The sequence below is a fragment of the Lytechinus pictus genome, chromosome 8 (assembly GCF_037042905.1).
Source record: "Lytechinus pictus isolate F3 Inbred chromosome 8, Lp3.0, whole genome shotgun sequence".
In the NCBI taxonomy this organism is placed as follows: Eukaryota; Metazoa; Echinodermata; class Echinoidea; order Temnopleuroida; family Toxopneustidae; genus Lytechinus; species Lytechinus pictus.
In genome coordinates, this window is record NC_087252.1 from 36,875,212 (window position 1) to 36,896,416 (window position 21,205).

The 21,205-nt window shown below is 35.3% G+C and overlaps 1 protein-coding gene across 1 annotated transcript; it reads right to left on the reverse strand.

The window, feature by feature from the left end:
- Positions 1-4,738: 4,738 nt before the first annotated feature.
- On the reverse strand, positions 4,739-17,470 carry LOC135155177 (uncharacterized). Its single transcript, XM_064104013.1, has 5 exons — positions 17,358-17,470; positions 14,813-15,114; positions 12,936-13,002; positions 9,418-9,707; positions 4,739-6,678 (listed from the first exon to the last, which is right to left on the reverse strand). Exons 2-5 carry the CDS (start codon positions 15,093-15,095, stop codon positions 6,662-6,664), a joined length of 657 nt encoding a protein of 218 aa, XP_063960083.1. The 5' UTR covers positions 15,096-15,114; positions 17,358-17,470; the 3' UTR covers positions 4,739-6,661.
- Between the last annotated feature and the right edge of the window lie 3,735 nt (positions 17,471-21,205).

Genomic DNA, 21,205 nt, shown 5'->3' on the forward strand with positions numbered 1-21,205 from the left:
TAAGACCTTGTGTACTAGGCCTACTGTGTGTGTGTGTGTGTGTGTGTGTGTGTGTATTTTAGTTTTGTCAGACATGTATCAATCAGATATGATTATTTACGTCTGGGATCAACCTTAAACGCCACCATCCGAAAGACGTGACCAGGGTTCGAACCTCTGCATCAATTTCTAACTTCCCCATGTAGCTTGGATTGCAGGCCCACGCCACAATGGTATGCAGCTTAGTCTATTTTCCAGACCATGTTATTTAGAAAATCTTCACACCTACCACTTGATCCTAATAGTCTGTACTTGAGACAAAACTAGCTGAGACCACTTGAAAGGGCATTGCTATTCAGATATGTTCTTTGTCTGCTTTACAGGCAAGACAATGCTATGACTATAAAGAAAGTTCATTTATTTATTTGAATTGGATTGCTACAACAAGGGTATCTGTATGAGTCGAAAAGCTGATCGCATATTAACACTTTACAAAAAAACATTCAACATCTAATCGTAAAGCTCAATTCACACTAATTCTCTACATCATATGAAACAACACAGATATTGTTGTTTGTCATGTTGATGGTGCTTGTGTTAAATTATGACCTGCATTTCTATCACGAAAACCCATAATTTATAGTACATGCTGCCGAACAACATTAAGTAGTAGTAGTAGTAGTAGTAGTATGGTATTTATTCAATAAGAAAACTGGCAAAACAGTCCAAAGACTGAAAAATCCAGTGCACAGTATAAACAAAGGCAAAGTACAATATTACAAAGATGAAATATAAGCAAAAAATTACAACCAACCGATAATCATATTACACAATCATAAAAGATATACCAAAAGAAAAAAAAAATTAAAAAGTAACATATTGATCAATGAAGCATGTACAAACGTCATTAAGTGCTTTATTACATGTATAACCATGTAATACGGGGACAAAAATAAAGGGAAAAAAGAGAAAGGGAGAGAGATAGTGAGAGGAAACCAATATTACGGGAATCATAAATATAAAAAGCAAAAGAGAAAAGGAAGAGAACGAAAAAAAAGAGAGGATGAGATAGGATGAATGATGAAAAAAGAGTGACAAGGGAAAAGAGTGGGTTGAAAGAAACAGAAAGGAAAGGTAAAGGAGGGGCAGATGAAGGCAAAATATGGAAAAGAAGACCAACAGAAGGGGGAAAAATAGTAGGAAAATATGGACGCAAAGCTGGTTTTAACCTTGTAAAAATATAGCAGTAAGTGATAAAAAACATGCCAAGAATACGTCAATGAAGAGAAAAAAAGGTGAAATGTGTGGTCGATGAGATAATGGCCAGAAAGATGGGCATTAACACGAATTAAAATTTAGTATATACATACATTAGAGTTAACTGTTACATTCATTTGATCTAAAAAAATATAAATCAATGGATTTTGACTTATCAGAACGTAGCACGATCAAGGAAGGAAAAAATATGAAATCTGAGACCATGAGAGAGTGAAAAGGAGAGAAGAAGAAAGCAGGAGGAAGGGCAAGGAGATCGGGGGCGAAAGAGGGAGAAAGAGAGAGAGTGTGTGTGTATGTTTAGCGATGAAAGTTTGAACTATTATACATAGATCCGGGACATAGATACTGGTAGATTAAAACAATAGATCAGTATAAAGGTGTACACCATTGGAATAAAGTGTCTCCAATCATTAATTACAGATTACAAAATTAAAAGTTCATAACATAGTCATAATCTGAACTAGAAAGAGAAACAGGAGGAAACAAAGAGAAAGATGGAGGGAGATAAAGAAAGAGAGAAAGAGAGGGGGGAGGAGAACGACAGACCGAGGTGAAGGGGGGGGTAAATATGGTCGGTCAATACTTGATAAAAAAAATACATTTTTGTAATGATATTAAAATCAAACAGAATCAAATGTTGGCACTTATATACACTCATCTGAAAAACATCAAGAGATTTAGCATTTGTGGATGATCATACTTAAATACAGCACCGAAATAGCAACAGGACAGCATCATGTAGCATCAATTCACTGCTAAATACATTCATACCGCACTAATTATGTTACCAAGTAATAAAACATGCACTTTCCTGTCCAAAACTTATTAGTTTCTCTGTATGAATGATAATTTTGTAGTTTTGTATTGAGTACATAGGATAGGTGAAGTGTATCTTCAAAACTGGGTCTGGAGTACAGACTAGACTCATACCAATGAGTATTACACAGGGTCTTAGTTTTGTAGTTGGTTAGGTCTTAGTTTTGCAGTTTTGTATTGAGTACATAGGATAGGTGAAGTGTATCACCCAAACTGGGTCTGGAGTACAGACTAGACTCATACCAATGAATATTACACAGGGTCTTAGTTTTGTAGTTGGTTGGGTCTTAGTTTTGTAGTTTTGTATTGAGTACATAAGATAGGTGAAGTGTATCTTCAAAACTGGGTGTGGAGTACAGACTAGACTCATACCAATGAAATACACATGATCTTAGTTTTGTAGTTGGTTAGGTCTTAGTTTTGTAGTTTTGTTTGAGTACATAGGATAGGTGAAGTGTTTCTCCCAAACTGGGCCTGGAGTACAGACTAGACTCATACCAATGAATATTACACAGGGTCTTAGTTTTGTAGTTGGTTAGGTCTTAGTTTTGTAGTTTTGTATTGAGTACATAGGATATGTGAAGTGTATCTTCAAAACTGGGTGTGGAGTACAGACTAGACTCATACCAATGAATTTTACACAGGGTCTTAGTTTTGTAGTTGGTTGGCTCTTAGTTTTGTAGTTTTGTATTGAGTACATAGGCTAGGTGAAGTGTTTCTCCAAAACTGTGTCTGGAGTACAGACTAGACTCATACGAGTGAATATTACACAGGGTCTTAGTTTTGTAGTTGGTTGGGTCTTAGTTTTGTAGTTTTTTTTTATTGAGTACATAGGATAGGTGAAGTGTATCAATGAAATACACAGGGTCTTAGTTTTGTAGTTGGTTAGGTCTTAGTTTTGTAGTTTTGTCTAAGTATGATATAGGTGGTAGTGTTACTTGGTCTGGATCACAGACTAGGCTTCATACCCATGAGTATTACCGGGTATTACTTACACAGGGTCTTAGTTTTGTAGTTGGTTGAGTCTTAGTTTTGTAGTTTTTTTTTTTTTTTTTGGTAGTATATATATGGGGTCTTAGGTCTTTGTTTTATAGACACCCGAAAATACCAGTAAAGACCAGCTTAAATTGGTTACCAGTATGATGACCAGTGAGACCAGTAACAACCACCTGAAACAAGACGAGTACAAAATTCCACTAATTCAAGACCAGTTTAATTTTAACTGGACCAGTATGACCAGTTAGACCAGTAAACCGATGTTCCAATTTCCAGAGTTACCAGTTAAATTTATACTGGTCTAACTGGTCAAGTGGAACTGGTTTTTCCTTCTGGGCATATAAAGTGCACAAAATTCACCACAGTATCTTTTTATATAACTAAATTATGCTAATTTATTCATTACATCAGACATCATAACTTTTTGTGCTCTAATCAGCTAATTGGCTAAACAAAACTCATAGAAAGCTAGTGCGTGGTGAAAATATTCTTTATTGCATTCCCTCTGTATATATTTTCTTTCATTCATAGACGATGTACTCACGACCTAGAAAAACCCTACTCACAGACCCTCTCCTGTACACTCAACCCAGTCAAACAAATAGACAAACACGCAAATACAATACACACACACATTCAGCATAGTTCGTTTATGATTTTGACCTTGCGCTTTCGACGTATCCCTTTGTTAGTTGTTGGCAGAAGCAGCCGCCTTTTGATAGGCGCCAAAGGTATAATGGCGCCGTTTAAGGGAATTCCCCCATTTATTCAATAAGCCTGTTTCGATTTTTTTTCTTCAAATTATTTTGATTAGGGAGTTTTTTCTAAGCGATTAACGGAGGTTTCAAAGACAGAAAAATGTATCATCAAATGCCCTTCATGACAGAGTACAACGAAGAAGTCTCTGAAGTCTCAAAAATTAATGAATCAAAACAGAAGTGTCGTCCTTCATTATGAAAAGACAACGTATTGGGAAATTCTCGTCAGCTCCGAAGCTTAGGACGAAACGGGTGTTCCGGTTCGTCAAATCTCGACAAAGACTTCCCAGCTATTTTTTTCATGTGAGAGGCCTTTTCAATACACTTACTGTATTATTGAACCCTGTGTAAGACATGAAGCGAAAGACTCCCCGTTAAGGAGCCGGCAACGTACCTTTCTAATTATAACAGTGTATTCCGAATGTACAATTGCTTACGTACATTGCATACATTAATCGCAATCATTGTCGGAATGCATGTTTGTGTGAGGGTGTGCACGTGTGTGTACATGAAACATAGGCTGTGGGGTTATTAATCAGATGACTTTGAAACCATTTTGAAACACGTTTATTGATTTAAGGGGGAATTACCTTAAACAGCGCCATTATACGCCGTTTCGGTGCCTCTCAAAAAAGTAGTAATACCTTGGTCACATTTGCTCTACGGCGGCCGTAAGGCGAGTCGAAAACAGCCGTTTTAACATATTGTGTACCAACTACATATAGGTGGTTTGAATTAAAATTAATAAAACGGCTGTTTTCGACTCGCCGTACGGTCGCCGTAGAGCAAATGTGACCAAGGTATTACTACTGCTAAGCATCTAATATACAAAGGGATGTATCGCAAATACAAGATCAAAATCACCAACGATTTGTGATGCTGTTTATGCGCATGGTTGAATAACAATGAGGGACGGTCTTTGTGTAGTTTATTCTGTCTCGAGCTAGGCTATGAACGCACCATCCATTAACAGACTGTTTTGGACGGGAATTACCAGTGGCTGTGGTAGACAACTATAAGTATTTTGTAGTGCATGAAAATTCTCAATTATTAAAACTCTTATCTGACATTGAAACGTTTTTGTTTCCCATTCCACCTCTCTCTCATACCTCACCCTCAACCTATAGGTTGCATTCCCACCCCCCCCCCCCTTTCATTAATTAATCTTCCACCTTTTTACCGTTCGCATGTTGTTTTAGTTATCAGTATTCAACGTGTGCCAATAATACTACGTTCTTCTTTGGATTATGTCGTATCATATTTTAATCTTGAATCTGAAAAACTTTACAACTTGCAAGAAAGAAAAAGGGGGTAGATAGCAAGAAACTGTTAAAAAAAATTACTTGAAATTACTCAATAAAATTGTTTCAACAGATTGCCTTAATTTTTTAAGTATTATGAGTTTGGCAGTTTTAAGTAAACTTTACCTATTTTCCTTGCATCCATTTCACTCAAGAAAATTAAGTTACAATAACTTAATTCAATTTAGTAAAACAATCACTAAAATGTTTGAAAAATCAAATGGGGGAGTAGACTTTCGTTATTCGAAAGTCCACTCCCCTATCGTCCCACTTTTACTTTAGTGGCATCATTTTCATCTTAGACATCTTTTATCCAAATATTAGACTTTGTGCACTTTCACTTACCTGTTACATACATAGGTACTTACACTGATATTTATACGCGATCGTTTCATTCTTACAGATAAAACAGTGAGAACAATATCATCATTTTCCGAAAACCTAAAATGACATCTGAAATTTCCTGCTAAATGACTATTTAATGTTGCTCTTTCTTTGATTCAAGAAAAGAATAAAATAGTTAGCACACCCTTATCCGAAAAAAATTCAAACACAGATAGATATGACAGTTATTAAACAAAATCAAACATTTACTTGCTCTAACATGTCTAATGAATATTCATGCATTATTTAAATAAGACGTTAATTGAAAAATATAAGTACATTCAACAAGAATTTATAAGTAATAATCATTTAAGCCTAATTGAGTTAGATTTACTCAATCAAAGCTAACCAGCAATACGTGAATTTTCTTAAATGTATATTGAACCCAAATAAATCAAGTAAATTAAAAGACAAGTTAAAACTACTTAAAAATGAAAAATAATTACAAATTATAAATTCTACTTATATTCATTAAGTATTAACTACTGATTCATATTTTTTTTACATGCACAAAGAAACGCAATTTAATACAGAACGAGACCAAAGAATACAGCTTCTCAAAAATATTAGATATCTAATTGATATTACCCACCCCAATTTCAATGGTTTTCAATGCAATATCAGAGTCATTAAACACATTCCCTTCCTTTACTTGCTAAGAAATCTTGGAAAACAAATGATTTATTTCCATTCTGATTATACTCCTTGGATAACTCTGAACAAAAAGAATGAATGAAAAAAGGGGGAAAGGAGGTGAGAAAGATATGCAAGTATTATTGCGGGGTCTTTATTCTTAAAGAAATATTACACAAAGAGTTAGTTCGTGTATGCAGATATGAGTCAACTTTAAGTGTCAAATTCGCTTGAGATTCAAACACATGACCTGATTACAGGGCAAGAGTAAGAACCGCTACACTGCGACGCTTCGACCGAGGTGTGAGTTCTTTAGACCTTTATTAGGATTTATAATGTATCCACCTCATGTCTTTCCGTTCCTGTAACACTTCCTTGAAAGCAGTCGTCGAGTCATGTGAACGTCTAATATGTTCCGTGTGTAGTTGTTGTCGAATCCTATTTTTTTCACACAGCTGACTATATATCTTCCGTGAGGGGGGAGACTGGCTGGCCTGATGATCTCACTAACAGTGACTAGTCTCTCAGGAGATCTGGACATTAAGTGAAATTAAAATTTAAATTCGATGTTATTTGCATCAGAACATAAAATATAATACAAATTAGTTTTAATTTTATCCATCTGTTATTATTATTTGTTTGGCGTCACCTGTGCCTGGGAGGCGAAAAGCGAACTGAATCACTATGACCTGCAAGTCTCTCCTCCCGATATAACTGATTGGGGGAGTGCAGGTGGACCACCACACCGGGGTTTCCCCCCTACTCTTATACGAATAGTGCATTGGGTTCTTAACGTGCAAAAGTGGTGACTCTCCTCTACACGGGGCCTCCATTTAACGTCCTATCGGAGGGACGGAGTGTTTTCCACTGTAACATAGCCTATATCTATGAAACAGGCATGATAGGAGAGACGGTTTCACACAACACACTGGCTTCGGTCATCCGCCCGGGATGGACTCGAACCCACGATATTTGGTTCGACGGGCAGACCCGTTAACGACTGAGTCAACTTCTTTTTACATTCGCATGCAATGATATTACCAAAAAATATTTTTTTTGATATAATTTATAATAGATATATCATCGCCTGCATTACGTGATTCAATACAGAAGCAGTGCTGGCTTTGAAAACAACTATTGAACAATTATTCACAGAGAACACCATTCATAATCACCGCCCTCGAACATGTGACCGAAGATTCGTGCAAAACGATAACTTGATTATTTTTACGTCCAAGTTCCATGAACTAGATCCAGTTGGCATAAACTTTAAAAGTTATGATGGCAATTCAAGAAATGTTCCCAATACAGGGGCGGATCCAGCCTTCGCCAATAGGAGGGCCCGGGATTTTTTCAGCCACATTTTCCCCGATCGGCCGCTCGAAGTTAATTTTTGTTTGTTTCTTTGAAGGGGTAATCCTGATAGTCACTTCTAAGCTATATATATATACATATTTATTAATATATATATATATATATATATATATATATATATATATATATATATATATATATATATATATATATATATATGTGTGTGTGTGTGTATGTGTGTGTGTGTGTGTGTGTGGGTGTGTTTGTGTGTAAAGGTATACATGTACAACAGCTTTGGCAACTCTTTAATTTAAATATTGTAAAGAAATGGATGAAGAGAAAAATGGTAGGCGTAGCTTAAATCAAGGTTCCCCAGAGCTACATGTATCTACCCTTTGGAAAAATTGGTGATGCCGAAAAAATGTCTCCGCCGAGAATCGAACCCGGGTCCCCAGCTTTGAACGCCGGTGCCCTAACCACTAGACCACAGAGACGGGTTAGTGGCTAGGGCGACCCCGATCCGATTGACCGTCGGATAGACATATTTTCGACACTATACCAATTATAATTTCCATTGTCGGGTGAAGGTGGCTTTCGAACAATGACAAGCCGCCATGCTTCAGCTGGATCAAAGCTATTGCTTTGATACAGTACACGTATGGGAGAAAATATACAAATGTGTAAAGTTATACATGTACAACAGCTTTGGCAATTCCTTTATTTAAATATTTGTATAAAAGAATTGCCAAAGCAATATTCAAAATGATGTGATTTAAATGATTTTTTAGGGTATTCGATTTCACATCTCCCCTTTGCTGAAGTGTAAATACAATCTAAAACAAAAGGTGGGAAGCTTCCATTTGTGGAGTAGGAGTGATGTCGTTTTTGCATTTTTCAAAATGAGGAAAATGCATAATTTTGACCAAATTGTCTAATAAAAATGGCCCAATATTTGTTATTGTGATTTTTTTCACAAAATTGTGAACCAGATCATGATCAATAGATCATGATTTAAAAACCCGTGTGTGTAATTTGCCTTTTTCTCAACAGTTGCTTAAAAAATTTTTTTTTAAAGTGAAAATGTTGATGAAAATAACATAATTTTACAATTTTTTTAAATAACTTGTGAATTTATCTCCTTCAAAATAAAAAAGTAACCGTCCTTAGAAAAGATGAAAAATACATTTTCTTTTTTTTTTTAGTTTCAATGGACAAACATCTGATGTGATGCAAAATGTACTCTTTTATCATTATGTATGCGTTTTGTGTTCAATATCAAAAATTAAACATGTTTGAATTGGCAAAAATGGACATTCAACAAAGGTTTCGTTCCAAAGGGGGCTGAATCATAAAAAATGAAATTTGGAAAAGTCTTAAAGATTGATAATGAATGTTTGATTAAAAAAAAAACATGATTTAATTAATCTTAGATGAGAGTACGATCCTGTATATCAAAATTAAACAAGTATGTGGATAAGTCAACGTGGTCAATAAAAAAAATGATTTACAGAAAAACGCTAACAGTTCATTTAGCTCATTTTGGAATGAAACTCTTCAGATGTAGATAACAATCAAGATGATCATAAAAGCAGGTAGGGAGTGAAGAAGGCTGCTAAAAAGTGCAGCTTGTATATCGTGGTGCAGCCTCCAGTTTAATTTTTTGTATAAATTATTAAAAGAAAAAAAAACACAAAACAAACAAACAATTTTAACTTGAGCATAAATCGAGTTCCATGTATATTGGGGAAAAGAGGAAAAAAGTGTCTAGATTCCTGCCCCGGCAGGACAATGTTAAATGTACAAAATATGTATCGAACCGTGAATAAACAAACATCCATATTCTTTTCCTCATAAAGAGAAAGAGGGAGAGATAGAGAAGAGTGTCAAAATTACACAGAGGGAGAGGGAATATTCATTAAGCTCCATAGACAAGATTAAAAACATAGGATTTCACAAACCTATATTGGGGAAACAAGTTCTTAGTATATCTTCCCGCTTTGCTTTGGTCAGGGCTTCTATCAACTTCCTCATCCACTCTGATTCCCTTTGTCCTCGGTACCATCTTCTCATCAAATCACGGGACCCATCAGACGTAATACCATGTCTGTTTCCCGTCTGAGCAGCGACTATATCATGCACGCCAATCTCCAGAGCTCTCCCGAGGTCGTCTATATCTTTATCTTGCATTGTCATGTTTGCAACTTCAACCAGAATATCGTCATCTTTTATTCCAACTGCAGGCGTCATTCTATAAACGAATAAAAAAAAATTACCTTAAGTTTAACCTTGGCCATGTGCCCTGAAACTCACACAGAATGTTCAATGATACTAAGTCGTATGTCTAAGTTTCATTAATGTTTGATGGCAATTAAAAAAAAATAATGAAATATTGTCAAAGCTCAATAACGTAATTGACCTCTGTCATATGGCCCAAAGCTCAGGCAGCACATTTAATGGTATACCATTACAATTATGCCATTTTCTATGAACTAGATTCATAAACTTTCAATGTTACGATGACATTTCAAAGAAATTATCCTTGTGAATTCCACAATAAATCACCGTCTTTTGAAAGCTACAATACTTGTAACACTGCCTGTAATAATAACCTGGAATATAGTTTTGTTAAAAATGAATCCCCTAAGAAAATGGGAATTTAATTTATGTTCATTAAACTTTGTCTTTGTCATGGTCTGAAGAACAAATTCATGTTATGTGTTCAGCGTATAGAAGTTTACAAGTGTTAAAGATGACTGTCATCACATTAGGTTGTAATATGTATTTGTATATCTGTACATATACACAACAAAAAAAGTAAGTCCCCCCTTGAACAAACATCAATAATTTCTGAACTAATGCGAGTTTTTGATATATTTTTACATGAGCGTGTAGGTAATTTTATAAGCTACCATCTGAGTAAATGTTATGGACGTATTTTATGTCATGCTTCAGTGAGCACCGTCAGAGAGCAAAAATGTCACTTTTCAAAAGTCACAAGCCAAATATCATGAATTTGATTCCATTTTATTGGAACTGATTCTACATTCTCATCGTGAAATATAGTCAGAAAGCTTGTAAAAGGTACTTTCTAAGAGACACTAAAACTTTTTTGGCTAAATTTCACGGTTGAATAAACACAAGTCCAAATTTGCTATAATTGGATTTTTTTTACACATTTTTATCAATAAAAATGATAGAATATGATGACAGTTATTTTTGGGAAGAGTATCTTCAACAATATTTATCGTTTCACGGTTCAATGAACATTTATTGAAAAAAAAATACGATTTTCAAATATCATAGGCAAGTATTGTTTCATTTTGGTAACTGAAACTGATCTTTTATCAACTTTTTCGTTATGTTCATGACAAATTAACATGCTTCAATGATTCAAAGGCGTTTAATTAAACATTCACGCTTGAATGAACATGTGGCATGTGATTAGCTCTTTTTTACGATATTGGAAAAAATGCAATTTGTTACCATGGATATCTGTCACAAACCTCCTTGCATGGTTGATTTGATTTGATTTTTATGAAAATCCCGATGTGTAACGCATCAGTGAGCACACAATATTCGAAAATTATGCAAATGGGAAGAAAGTTCAAGGCCTTGGTCCCACTCTCTGCCGTATCGAATTGTTATTTTGGTGTGCGCGCCTTTTGGATAGAGTTACTCTGAAGCCATGTGCGAAGTTTCATGAAATAACTGTTGGCAGAAGTAACAAAAACCGTCCATGAAACAAACCCTTATTTCATATTTGTTAACATTTTGACTTCCTCTCTCATAGACTTGTGTATATTATGGGTGCATATGTTTAAGAATAATTAACCCCTTATTCAATATGGTGGAACTTTTTTTCAAGGCTGTCTTTAGCAATGTCATTTGGCAGTAATGTTTATCAACCTATGGGCAGAATTCTGTGCAAAAATGAAATCGATTTGTTTATTTATGGATGAGTGAGCACGCATCAAAGTGGGAAAATGGGTATTTCCAATGTCACAGACTCATTTTAAAGGGTAATACGGTGAATATTTGGGGCAAATTTGGTTTCAAATGTGAAATAATTGCTGTTGTTTTTATCATCCATCATTTCTATCACCACACACTATCCGCACTTTTAAAATTTTCATGGTTGAGCGAGCACATTCGAATATTTAAGAATGAATCCTCTTTATACTGCATAAATGAATTCTTTTCCTAACAATTTATCATGATCAGTTTAATTTATGGACAAATCAGGGGTGGATCCAGAATTTAAAAATGGGGGAGGGGCCTATAATGGGGGAGCCACCAACATTTTCAAATTTTAATATGACCTAACAGGTTGTAGAGGATACTACCAAAGACACCTATGATGATACGTCACAATACAGGGGCCGCGGAACGGTTTTCAAAGTGTGGGGGAGGGGTTTAGCCAAAAAAAAAGGGGGGGGGCTGACCATGCAAAAAATCACAATCGTATGGTCATTTTTATATTTTTGTACATGCTTTTGGAAAAAAGTGGGGGCCCCAGCCCCCCCCCCCCCACCCCCCGCTTCTACGGCCCCTGCAATATTGTGCTCACTCAACCATGAACATACGATATCTAAATTGTGTGTGGAGTGGCTAAATGATGGATAGTAAAACAGCATTAACACCATAAAATTCACCTAACAACAACTTTTGCCCAACTTTGCATTTGCACAATCTGAAATATGACTCTTGTGACTTTCAAAAATGGTCATTTTTAATTCAATCTTTAATTACTCATGCATGACTCAACCGACCAATCTCATTTTTCCCTAGGAGTTGTTAAATGAGTATAGAAAACCACCTACGAAATATCATATCTCAAAATAATTCCGTTCAAAAGTTACAGCAATTTGATTTAGGGGGGACTTACTTTTTTTGTTGTGTATAGATATAAGCTGAAAAAAAATTATCCTTGGTTAAGATTTCAATGTTGATTCACGCAAAATGTTCATTCACCCTAAATGACCTTTGACCGTAGTCGTGAAACCCAAAGAGGATGTTTGATTATACATCATTGCTTTCAAGTCCATTTTTTATGAACTAGATCCATAAACTTCCAAAGTTACGACGATCCTTTAGAAACCTTAACCTTTCAATGTTGATGACGCCGCCGTCGCCGTCGGAAAAACGGCGCTTATGGTCTCGCTCTGCTTATGGAGGCGATACAAAAAATAAAACGTTGGCAACTCGTTCACGACAAAAAAATATTTGTCGATTGCTTCGTCAAGCATTTAAAATGTTAGCATTAAAAATAAGTTACATGTATCACACTTGATCCATATTTATCATGCTCACGTTCAGGCCTAATTCAGGCATTCATTATATCGTGTTATATATGACAAAACAAGCATCTCTTTATCAAAACTTCTACTGGGCAAGCCTTAAAAAAATGAAACCTATTAAAATTTATGAATGAAGAGGGAAAATTATTTCATATTTTAGGAAATGAAATGACACTTACAGGTGTGCATTGTCAGTAAATGAAGCTGCAGTAGAAGGGCTTCCTGCATTTACCCCATCGGTTGCGACTACAAAGAAACGATATAAAGCATGTATGAAGGGGAAAACAACTATGATAATTTCTTCATCAAAACGTAATATTAAGGGCTGCAAATTTCCATGAAAAGATAGGCAATTCAGCAAGGCATGGGATTAAAGCCAGGGGAATGACGATACCGAAATGGTATTCTTTGAAATAGCGGGTTTCCGTTCCAGAGTACAAAGCTTTGTCAAGAGTCCTACAACATTATACGTTTTTTGTCGGGATATATACGTTTTTTTAGGATAGTTGTCATGAGCAAGAGTTAGAACTTGATTAATCGGTTTATGGAAGATACCAAAAAATACACCAACAATTAGGGTTGACGGTAAATTTTTCTTTTATTATTTACTTTCATGCGAGGTGTATGTAATTGTATTTTAATATGTTTACCCTATACGCTATAATATATACCTTATAATTACATACACTATCAGTACTGCAAATACTTAATGAGCATAAAAGGGTCTAAAGGTCATTGTTTCTGAATTCATGGAAGACGAAAGGCTTGTTTATTCACTTGTAAAATGCTAAATCATAAAGGACACACACACACATAAATCAATTGAGATATGAAATCTATACTGAAATATGTTTATGACATGCATATTGCTTCAAGCAGATTGTGCTTAAAATAGCTGGTCGCTGTATCTTAATCAACTATTTAACACGCATAATGTATTATTTAATTATCAGTCTTTGGTAGTATTATTTATCTCTTCGTTTGTCACGTTTGAAATGTATTCATTTATACTTTTTTTATTATGTGAACATGATAATGTATTATTTACTTATGAATAGAATGCAGAAACTCCTGCATATTATATTGTTATCTCCCCAGAATTGATATGACGATTTTATTTTATTTGACTTAATTTTTGTAGGGATTCGATAAGCAAGAAATCTGTCAAAGATACCAACACTCTTAATTGATTGTAAAAATAGATAACAACAAAAATATATCAAAAATTAGATATTGCAGAAAGGGAAATCAATCATATTGATTAAAAGTGATTAATCGGTTAGGTTCACTATAATAACATGCGCTTTATACACCCATCTTTAATCATGTTTAATTTAAAGCACATAGAGAGTAGTTTTGCAGTATAGCATTGTAATTTTTACAATGAAGCTAGAGTAAATATCAAAAAATTAAATAATAATAATAATAATCGTACATATATATTGCGCAAATTCTATATGTGTATTCTCTATGTTATTATTATTATTACCACGGCTAAACCCGTGCTGCCTACAGGCGCCCTGCAGCATTCGAGGAAATTATTCCTGCCGGGTACCCATTCACCTCACCAGGGTTAAGTGCAGCACAATGGTAAATTGAAAATATTAACGCTTTGTCAGCTCGTATAAGCCTACCCAAAGATTTTAAGAGGTTATAATTACCCATGAAGTATAGAGCTTATCAAATAAAGTGATGAAAGGAAAAGCTAGTAGAGTTATACATTTTAAAGAAATATATAAAACCTGTTTTGTATGCTTTTTATATATGGGGATCTTTTGGTCTTTTTTCGGTAATTTTTAAATACGTTTAATTTTCTTTTTTTTATATCGAATTCTTCATGTATTATTGCACGTTAAGAACTGAAGCTAGGATCAGGATTAGGATGAAGAGGGGGCATTTAAAAACAAGCGTCGCCCTTCCTTCTCCCTAAGAGATTTTATCATCACTCGATGAGAGCATTTCCACTAAAAAAAACCCTCTTACGTTTAAAAAAACATTTAACTTAATTTGTTAAGGGGTCTATCTTAAATTAAGGATTCATGTTAAGTCATCTCACCCCCTCCAGTTGAGAAGAATTCATCAACTAATTCCGCAAATCCAGAGTCGGTCAGAGCCTTGATGAGATCAGGTATTTGCTTCGCTTTCGGTGTATCTCTTTTCCAATCAGAGAGCATGGAGCTGGTTCCTTCAAAGCTGTCATTTCGTTTATTTGTACTGATGTGCATCCTGACCTTGGACTCCTTGATTCCCAGATTCAACCCGAACTTCAGTAAATTTTTATCGACAGCCACAGCCTCTGCTATTTCGTTTAGTTTTTTATCCGTTAAGGGCTCCGTCATATTGCTTGATTAATTTTGCCTGTTTTTATAAAATATTTTTCTTTTTATTAGAATGCTTCATAAAAGAGGAACAATAATACTTTTGTGTCATTGTGGGTGAGAAAACTAAATTTATATTCCAATTCTACTCCGGTCACTCTACATGTGGACCGCAATTTAGTAAGTCATAAATACTTCTGTAAACCATTTCGTGAAGGCTGCTTCAATGTGGAGTACCACAAGGCTCTATTTGGGAACCAATTCTGCAGTTCTGCTTTCTAGTAGTTCGAGGGCCCAACATTATACTTTCGTTATCGTCCTTCCAGGTGACGTGCAGATGACATTCTTGTTCTTCTACCATTACAACTATAACTACTAGGGGAGACCTGGGACAATGTAACACGGGGCAAATGTAATAGAGGCTCACGTTCCTAGCAGCAAGAAGCTACAGGGTAGGGTATGTACAGAGCATGTTCATCTCATCGTTCCATGTGCTGTTTGAGTGTAAGCGAAAATAATGCTTACAAGGAAAAACTAGCTTTTATAAGATTAAAAAATAAGATCTACATAACTTTGGACAAATGTGTCAAATTTGTTTTGGTACAATGCATAATTTGTCCAATAATAATTGCTTATCATTTGTTTCACTGTGATCAGAACCTTCAGTGTTTTTTTTTTCATAAACTATATCAGTCTACTAGAAAAAAAATGTTTAAGCACTTGGAGGAAATGTACCTTTTGTTATAGGTTCTGCTAATGTCAAAATTACAAATGTGAATAGAATTGGAAAAAAATCACACAGCACATAGTTGCATGATCTATATTAAGCTCAAGTATGACGTTTTGTCAATAACAATGCCTTACCTACGGGGAACAAAACTACCTTTTCAATAAGCTCAGACATGAATGAGAAATAAATAATTTTGAACAAAACTGTCCGATAGATGAATTGTATTTATTATAATAAAAACAAATTTGTAGCCCAAGGCTGAGTAAAATGAATTTGTAGGCCTACATAGTAAACTTTCAGTGTATATACAGGCATGCCTAATACCCCTATATTAGGCATTAAGATATATATTTTCATTACCTGGCATATATGCAAAGAGGGTAAATTAAAGGGAGATGGATCATTGGTAGACTAAAAGAGGGAGCATGTCTTTCGTACAAATAATCTCTGAATAAAACAGTAATCCGAGATTGGATACACTTTGTTACCAAAGAAATTGTCTGAAAGATAGCGTAGGCCTATTTTTTTCTTTAATTTTAGACAAAGCTGTCATTTTCTTCCTCATTGAGATGTACTATCACTTTATTGACATAATTAGCAGAGTTTTACCATATTTGTATATTTACAGACATGCAGCATGGTTAAGTATATAATTATTTAAAGTACAGTGTAGATACAGAACCCGAATATAAATTAAGGTATATTGTTCTACAGTTACAGTGTAAAGCCACAACAACCTGAAAAGGCCCGGTCTAAACGTTCCCCATATAGCAAGTGGGAGATATAATGTACATGAGTCGAGCATTGTTATGTTTGATTATATATGGGGCTAATGATTTTAAATGGTATAAATCGATGATCATCTAACCCGTTTTGGGGAAAAAAGGGTTACAACTTCATGTTTTACAATCGCCCTAAATATGTATATGTTGCAATTACCCGTGTAGTGGGGCAATACCTGAGCTCTTATTTTGAAATGGCAATGGCTTCTTAATTATTTAACTGAACACAAACCTATTCAAATGCTAAGATACGAATATTAATTTTTATTTTGAAAAATTATGTTACACTTGTCCCCGGTCTCCCCTACTACTACTACTACTACTACTGCTGCTGCTGCTGCTGCTGCTGTTACTAATACTACTACTACTACTGCTGCTGCTGCTGCTGCTACTACTACTACTACTACTACTACTGCTACTACTACTACTATTACTTCTACTACTACTACGACTACTACTACTACCACCACTACTACTACTACTACTACTACTTGAAATAGCAATATCCTTCTAATTCTCCGTCTTCTTATTCCTTCACCTACTTTTCCTCCTCTTCTTATTCTTCTTCTTCTTCTTCCGGATGACTTCATATAAGCATACACAGCTCATTACTCATTTGGCTTATCAATGATTCAAAATAAATGCAACTGTCACCCATAACGTTAACGCTTCGACTTGTCTCTAGTCAGCGGGCGTTCTAGCAATTTGAAATTACGTGATCAAAGTTAGGTGTTTCAAAATACAGGACGTGATAAAACATTCTGTACTTACCTTGACATGTTATCCTAAGTTTGAATTACAACGCGGTCACAAAAATACGCTGTTTATCAAATATAGATTTAGAACGTACACTAGTCTTATTTGAAATCATTCCTACGTAGAAGAACGATAAGCCCATGATGGCGTGCTTTATATTCAGTACCACTTAAAGGAGAATGAAACCTTTAGAACAAGATAGCTTGTGTGGAAACAGAAAAATCAAAGAAACAGAGCAACAACAGTTTGAGAAAAATCGGGCAAATAATGAGAAAGTCATGAGCATTTGAATATTGCGATCACTAATGCTATGGAGATCCTCACATTGACAATGTGACAAAGATGTGTGATGTCACTTGTGAACACCTCTCCCCATGACTTAAGTATATATTTCACTTAAACTACCTCTTTTATCACATCTATCAGTAGATCACGTATTCTTTCTATAGGAGGGCTTGTAATACCGATTTTTAAAGAAGGCATCATTGATAAAGAGTTTGTATCACCATAAGAAAAAGCAAAAAGATACATTTTGGGGGTATTTAATAGTCAACCAAAGGGAAAGTTGTTCACATGTGACGTCACACATCCTTGTTGCATTGACAATGGGAGGATCTCCAACGCAGTAGTGATTGCAATAGTCAAATTTGACATTAATGCTCATAACTTTCTCATTGTTTGTCCGATTTTTCTCAAACTTTCGTTAATCTGTTTCTTTGATCTTTCTGTTTCGACCCAAGCCTACTTATTTCAAAGATTTCATTCCCCTTAAACGATGAAATTTGATATTTTGAAGATTGTAGACATCTTGATATTTTTGTATCAAGAATATATTTTTGGTTCATTACGCCACTGTAGTATGCCATCGATTTCAACCTCTATTATAAAAGGTTTTTGATTGGCTGTTGGGTAAGGTTCCCATATCTCCAGTAATGAGCCTCATCATTTTTATTCTCACCATCACCATCATCACCATATCACCACCATCATCGTCACCGTCATATTCACCATCATCATCATCACTACCATATTATCATCACCCTATCACCACCATCATCATCACCATCATCATCATCATCATCACCACCACCATCATCATTATCACCACCATCATCACCACCACCATCATCATCATTATCATCATCAGCATATCATCACCATCATCATCATCGTAACAATCATATTCACCATCATCATCACCATCGTCATCGTCATCATTGCAGTGACAAGTAGTGAATAAAATATGTGATACTAAACATCTTTCTCATGGAGCACTTTAAATATAAGCCTTAATTTCCATTTTATTTATTTTACAATATTACAAATATTATCAAGTATATTACATTCAGGGGATGATTCATATTTATTATTATTACTAGCATTATTATTATCATAATCATTTCTAATCTTTATAGTATTCTGAATAAAAGGAAATCTAGTACAAACCTATAGGTCTTACCCTGTGCCCTCTAAGATAAACAGGAGCAAACGTCGCAGGAGCATCACCGAAATTTTAGATGTGACACTGGATTTATTATTTCAGGTAGGAAAATCAATCGCTCAATTATTCTACAATTCAAAGCAATTTTAGTCTAAATTATGCACGACATGTGTGATAAAATGTCAAACAGATTTATATCAACCCAAAAGATTTGAATTTGGCAGTATTGAATGTTAATGCATGATACATGATTTCTGCAAAGACATATCTAATAAAGGAAAAATATATCTATACTGGATGACATAACGGTTACCATTTTTGTTACTGATGTCCATTAGCTTGTTTGAATGTTGTACAGAATGACAAGATATTTTTTTTCTTACCTTAAAGGGATTATTATGAGTTAATAGACAATTGACCTGAACGCACAAAGCCAAAGCATAATTAACAAGTAATTTATAATCCAATCTAATATGAATTTGATATAGCGCCTTAAGCTTTCGGCTTCAATGCATTGCACACGCACTACTTCATGTTACTTATTTACTTATTCTTCTTTTTTTAACCCTAACCTACCTTGGCTATTTTGCAAGCTTAAGGTCCAAGTGGCCTTTACCCCCCCCCCCCCCCCCCCCCCAAGATCCCGGCAGTGACGAAAATTTGCACGAAGGTAGAGAATGGCATAATCTACCCCACTGCACAGATAAATTGCACAAAAATAATATATATATATATATATCTTTTTATATGACTTATCTATGCTAACCTATTCATGAAATTGTACTTTTTGTTCGAATTGTCTAAACAAAACTCATAGAAGGCTAATTTGTAGTGAAAATATTCTTTATGGCTTTCTCTGTGTATATATTTTCTTTCACCCATAGAAGCTGTACTCACGACCTAGAAAAGCCCTACACACAGACCCTCTCGTGTACACACAACCCAGTCAAACAACACAAACGTGCAAATACAACACACACACATCCACCCACATTTACCATTGATCGTTTATGATATTGACCTTGTTTTTCGACACATCGCTTTGTTAGTTGTTGGCAGGTTGGAGCAGTCGCCTTTTGATAGGCGCCAAAATAGATTCGGGTCGTATTAGGGAATTCCCCCATTATAAGCCTGTTGCGAAATGTTTTCAAATTATGTTGATAGGGGAGTATTAGCTCTGCGATTAACGGAGGCTTCAAAGACAGAGGAAATGTGTTGTCAAATGCCCTACATGACAAAGTACAGCGAAGAAGTCTAAAAAATTGATGATTCTAAACACCAGTGTCGGCCTTGATTATGAGCAAATGACGTATTTGAAAATTCTCGTCAGTTCCGAAACTTAAGACTGTTCCGCTTCATCAATGTTCGACAAAGATCTCTCAGCTGTTCTTTGTCATGTGAGGGACTTTTTAAATGCACATTTACTGTATTATTGAACCCTCCACAAGACGCAGGGCGAAAAATTCCCCATTAATGAGCCAGCAACGTACCTTTAGGTGATGAGAATAGTGTTGTATTATGAATTTCCAATTGTTTACGTACATTGCATACAAGCCTTGTAACAAGGGTAATCGCAACCTTTGTCCTAAATAATTGTTGGAATGTATGTATGTGTGTGTTTGTGTACGTGTGTGCACATCAAACGTAGGCTGTGGAGGTGTATTGATAATAATAATGATAGCAAATTTGTATATAGCGCTTTTCCCAGAATGGCTCAAAGCACGTTACAGCATATTATTACCCCGGTCATTGGATTCATTTCAATCCCGCACAAAAAGTGCACAATTACCACTCCCTGGGGAGCATTCCTTGCATTCATCGCAGCCTCATTATGACGCTGGCAAATTCAAACATACAATATCTTTCGCATCCTACCGGGTACCCATTTAGCACCTGGGTTGAGAGTGGCAAAGTGTGGCTTAACGCCTTGCCAAAGGACGCTAGACCGTGGTGGGATTCGAACACACGATCCTCTGTTTACAAGGCGAGAGTCAGAACCACTACACCACGGCTCTATTAATCTCTTGATTTTGAAACCATTTCGAACAAGCCTATTGATTAAAGGGTGAATTCCCTTAAATAGCACCAATATGCATTCTGTGCCTCTCAAAAAAGTGGTTATTACAGCTAGCAGCTAACAAAAGGATGTATCGCAAATAAAAGATCACAATCACAAACGATTTTTGATGATGTGTATGCACATGGTTGAGTAACAACAACGGATGTTCAGTAGTTGTGTAAGTTTTATTCTGTCAATGCAGGGAATACACCGTCCATCATTAAACATACATGTATTTTAGGGCGGGAATTACCAATGGCTGTTTTCTGAATAATGACTTCGGCGCCAAAATATGTTATAACACATGGGGATTTTCTTTAAATAAAATAATCCTATCTAATTTTGAAATGTTTCTTTGCAATT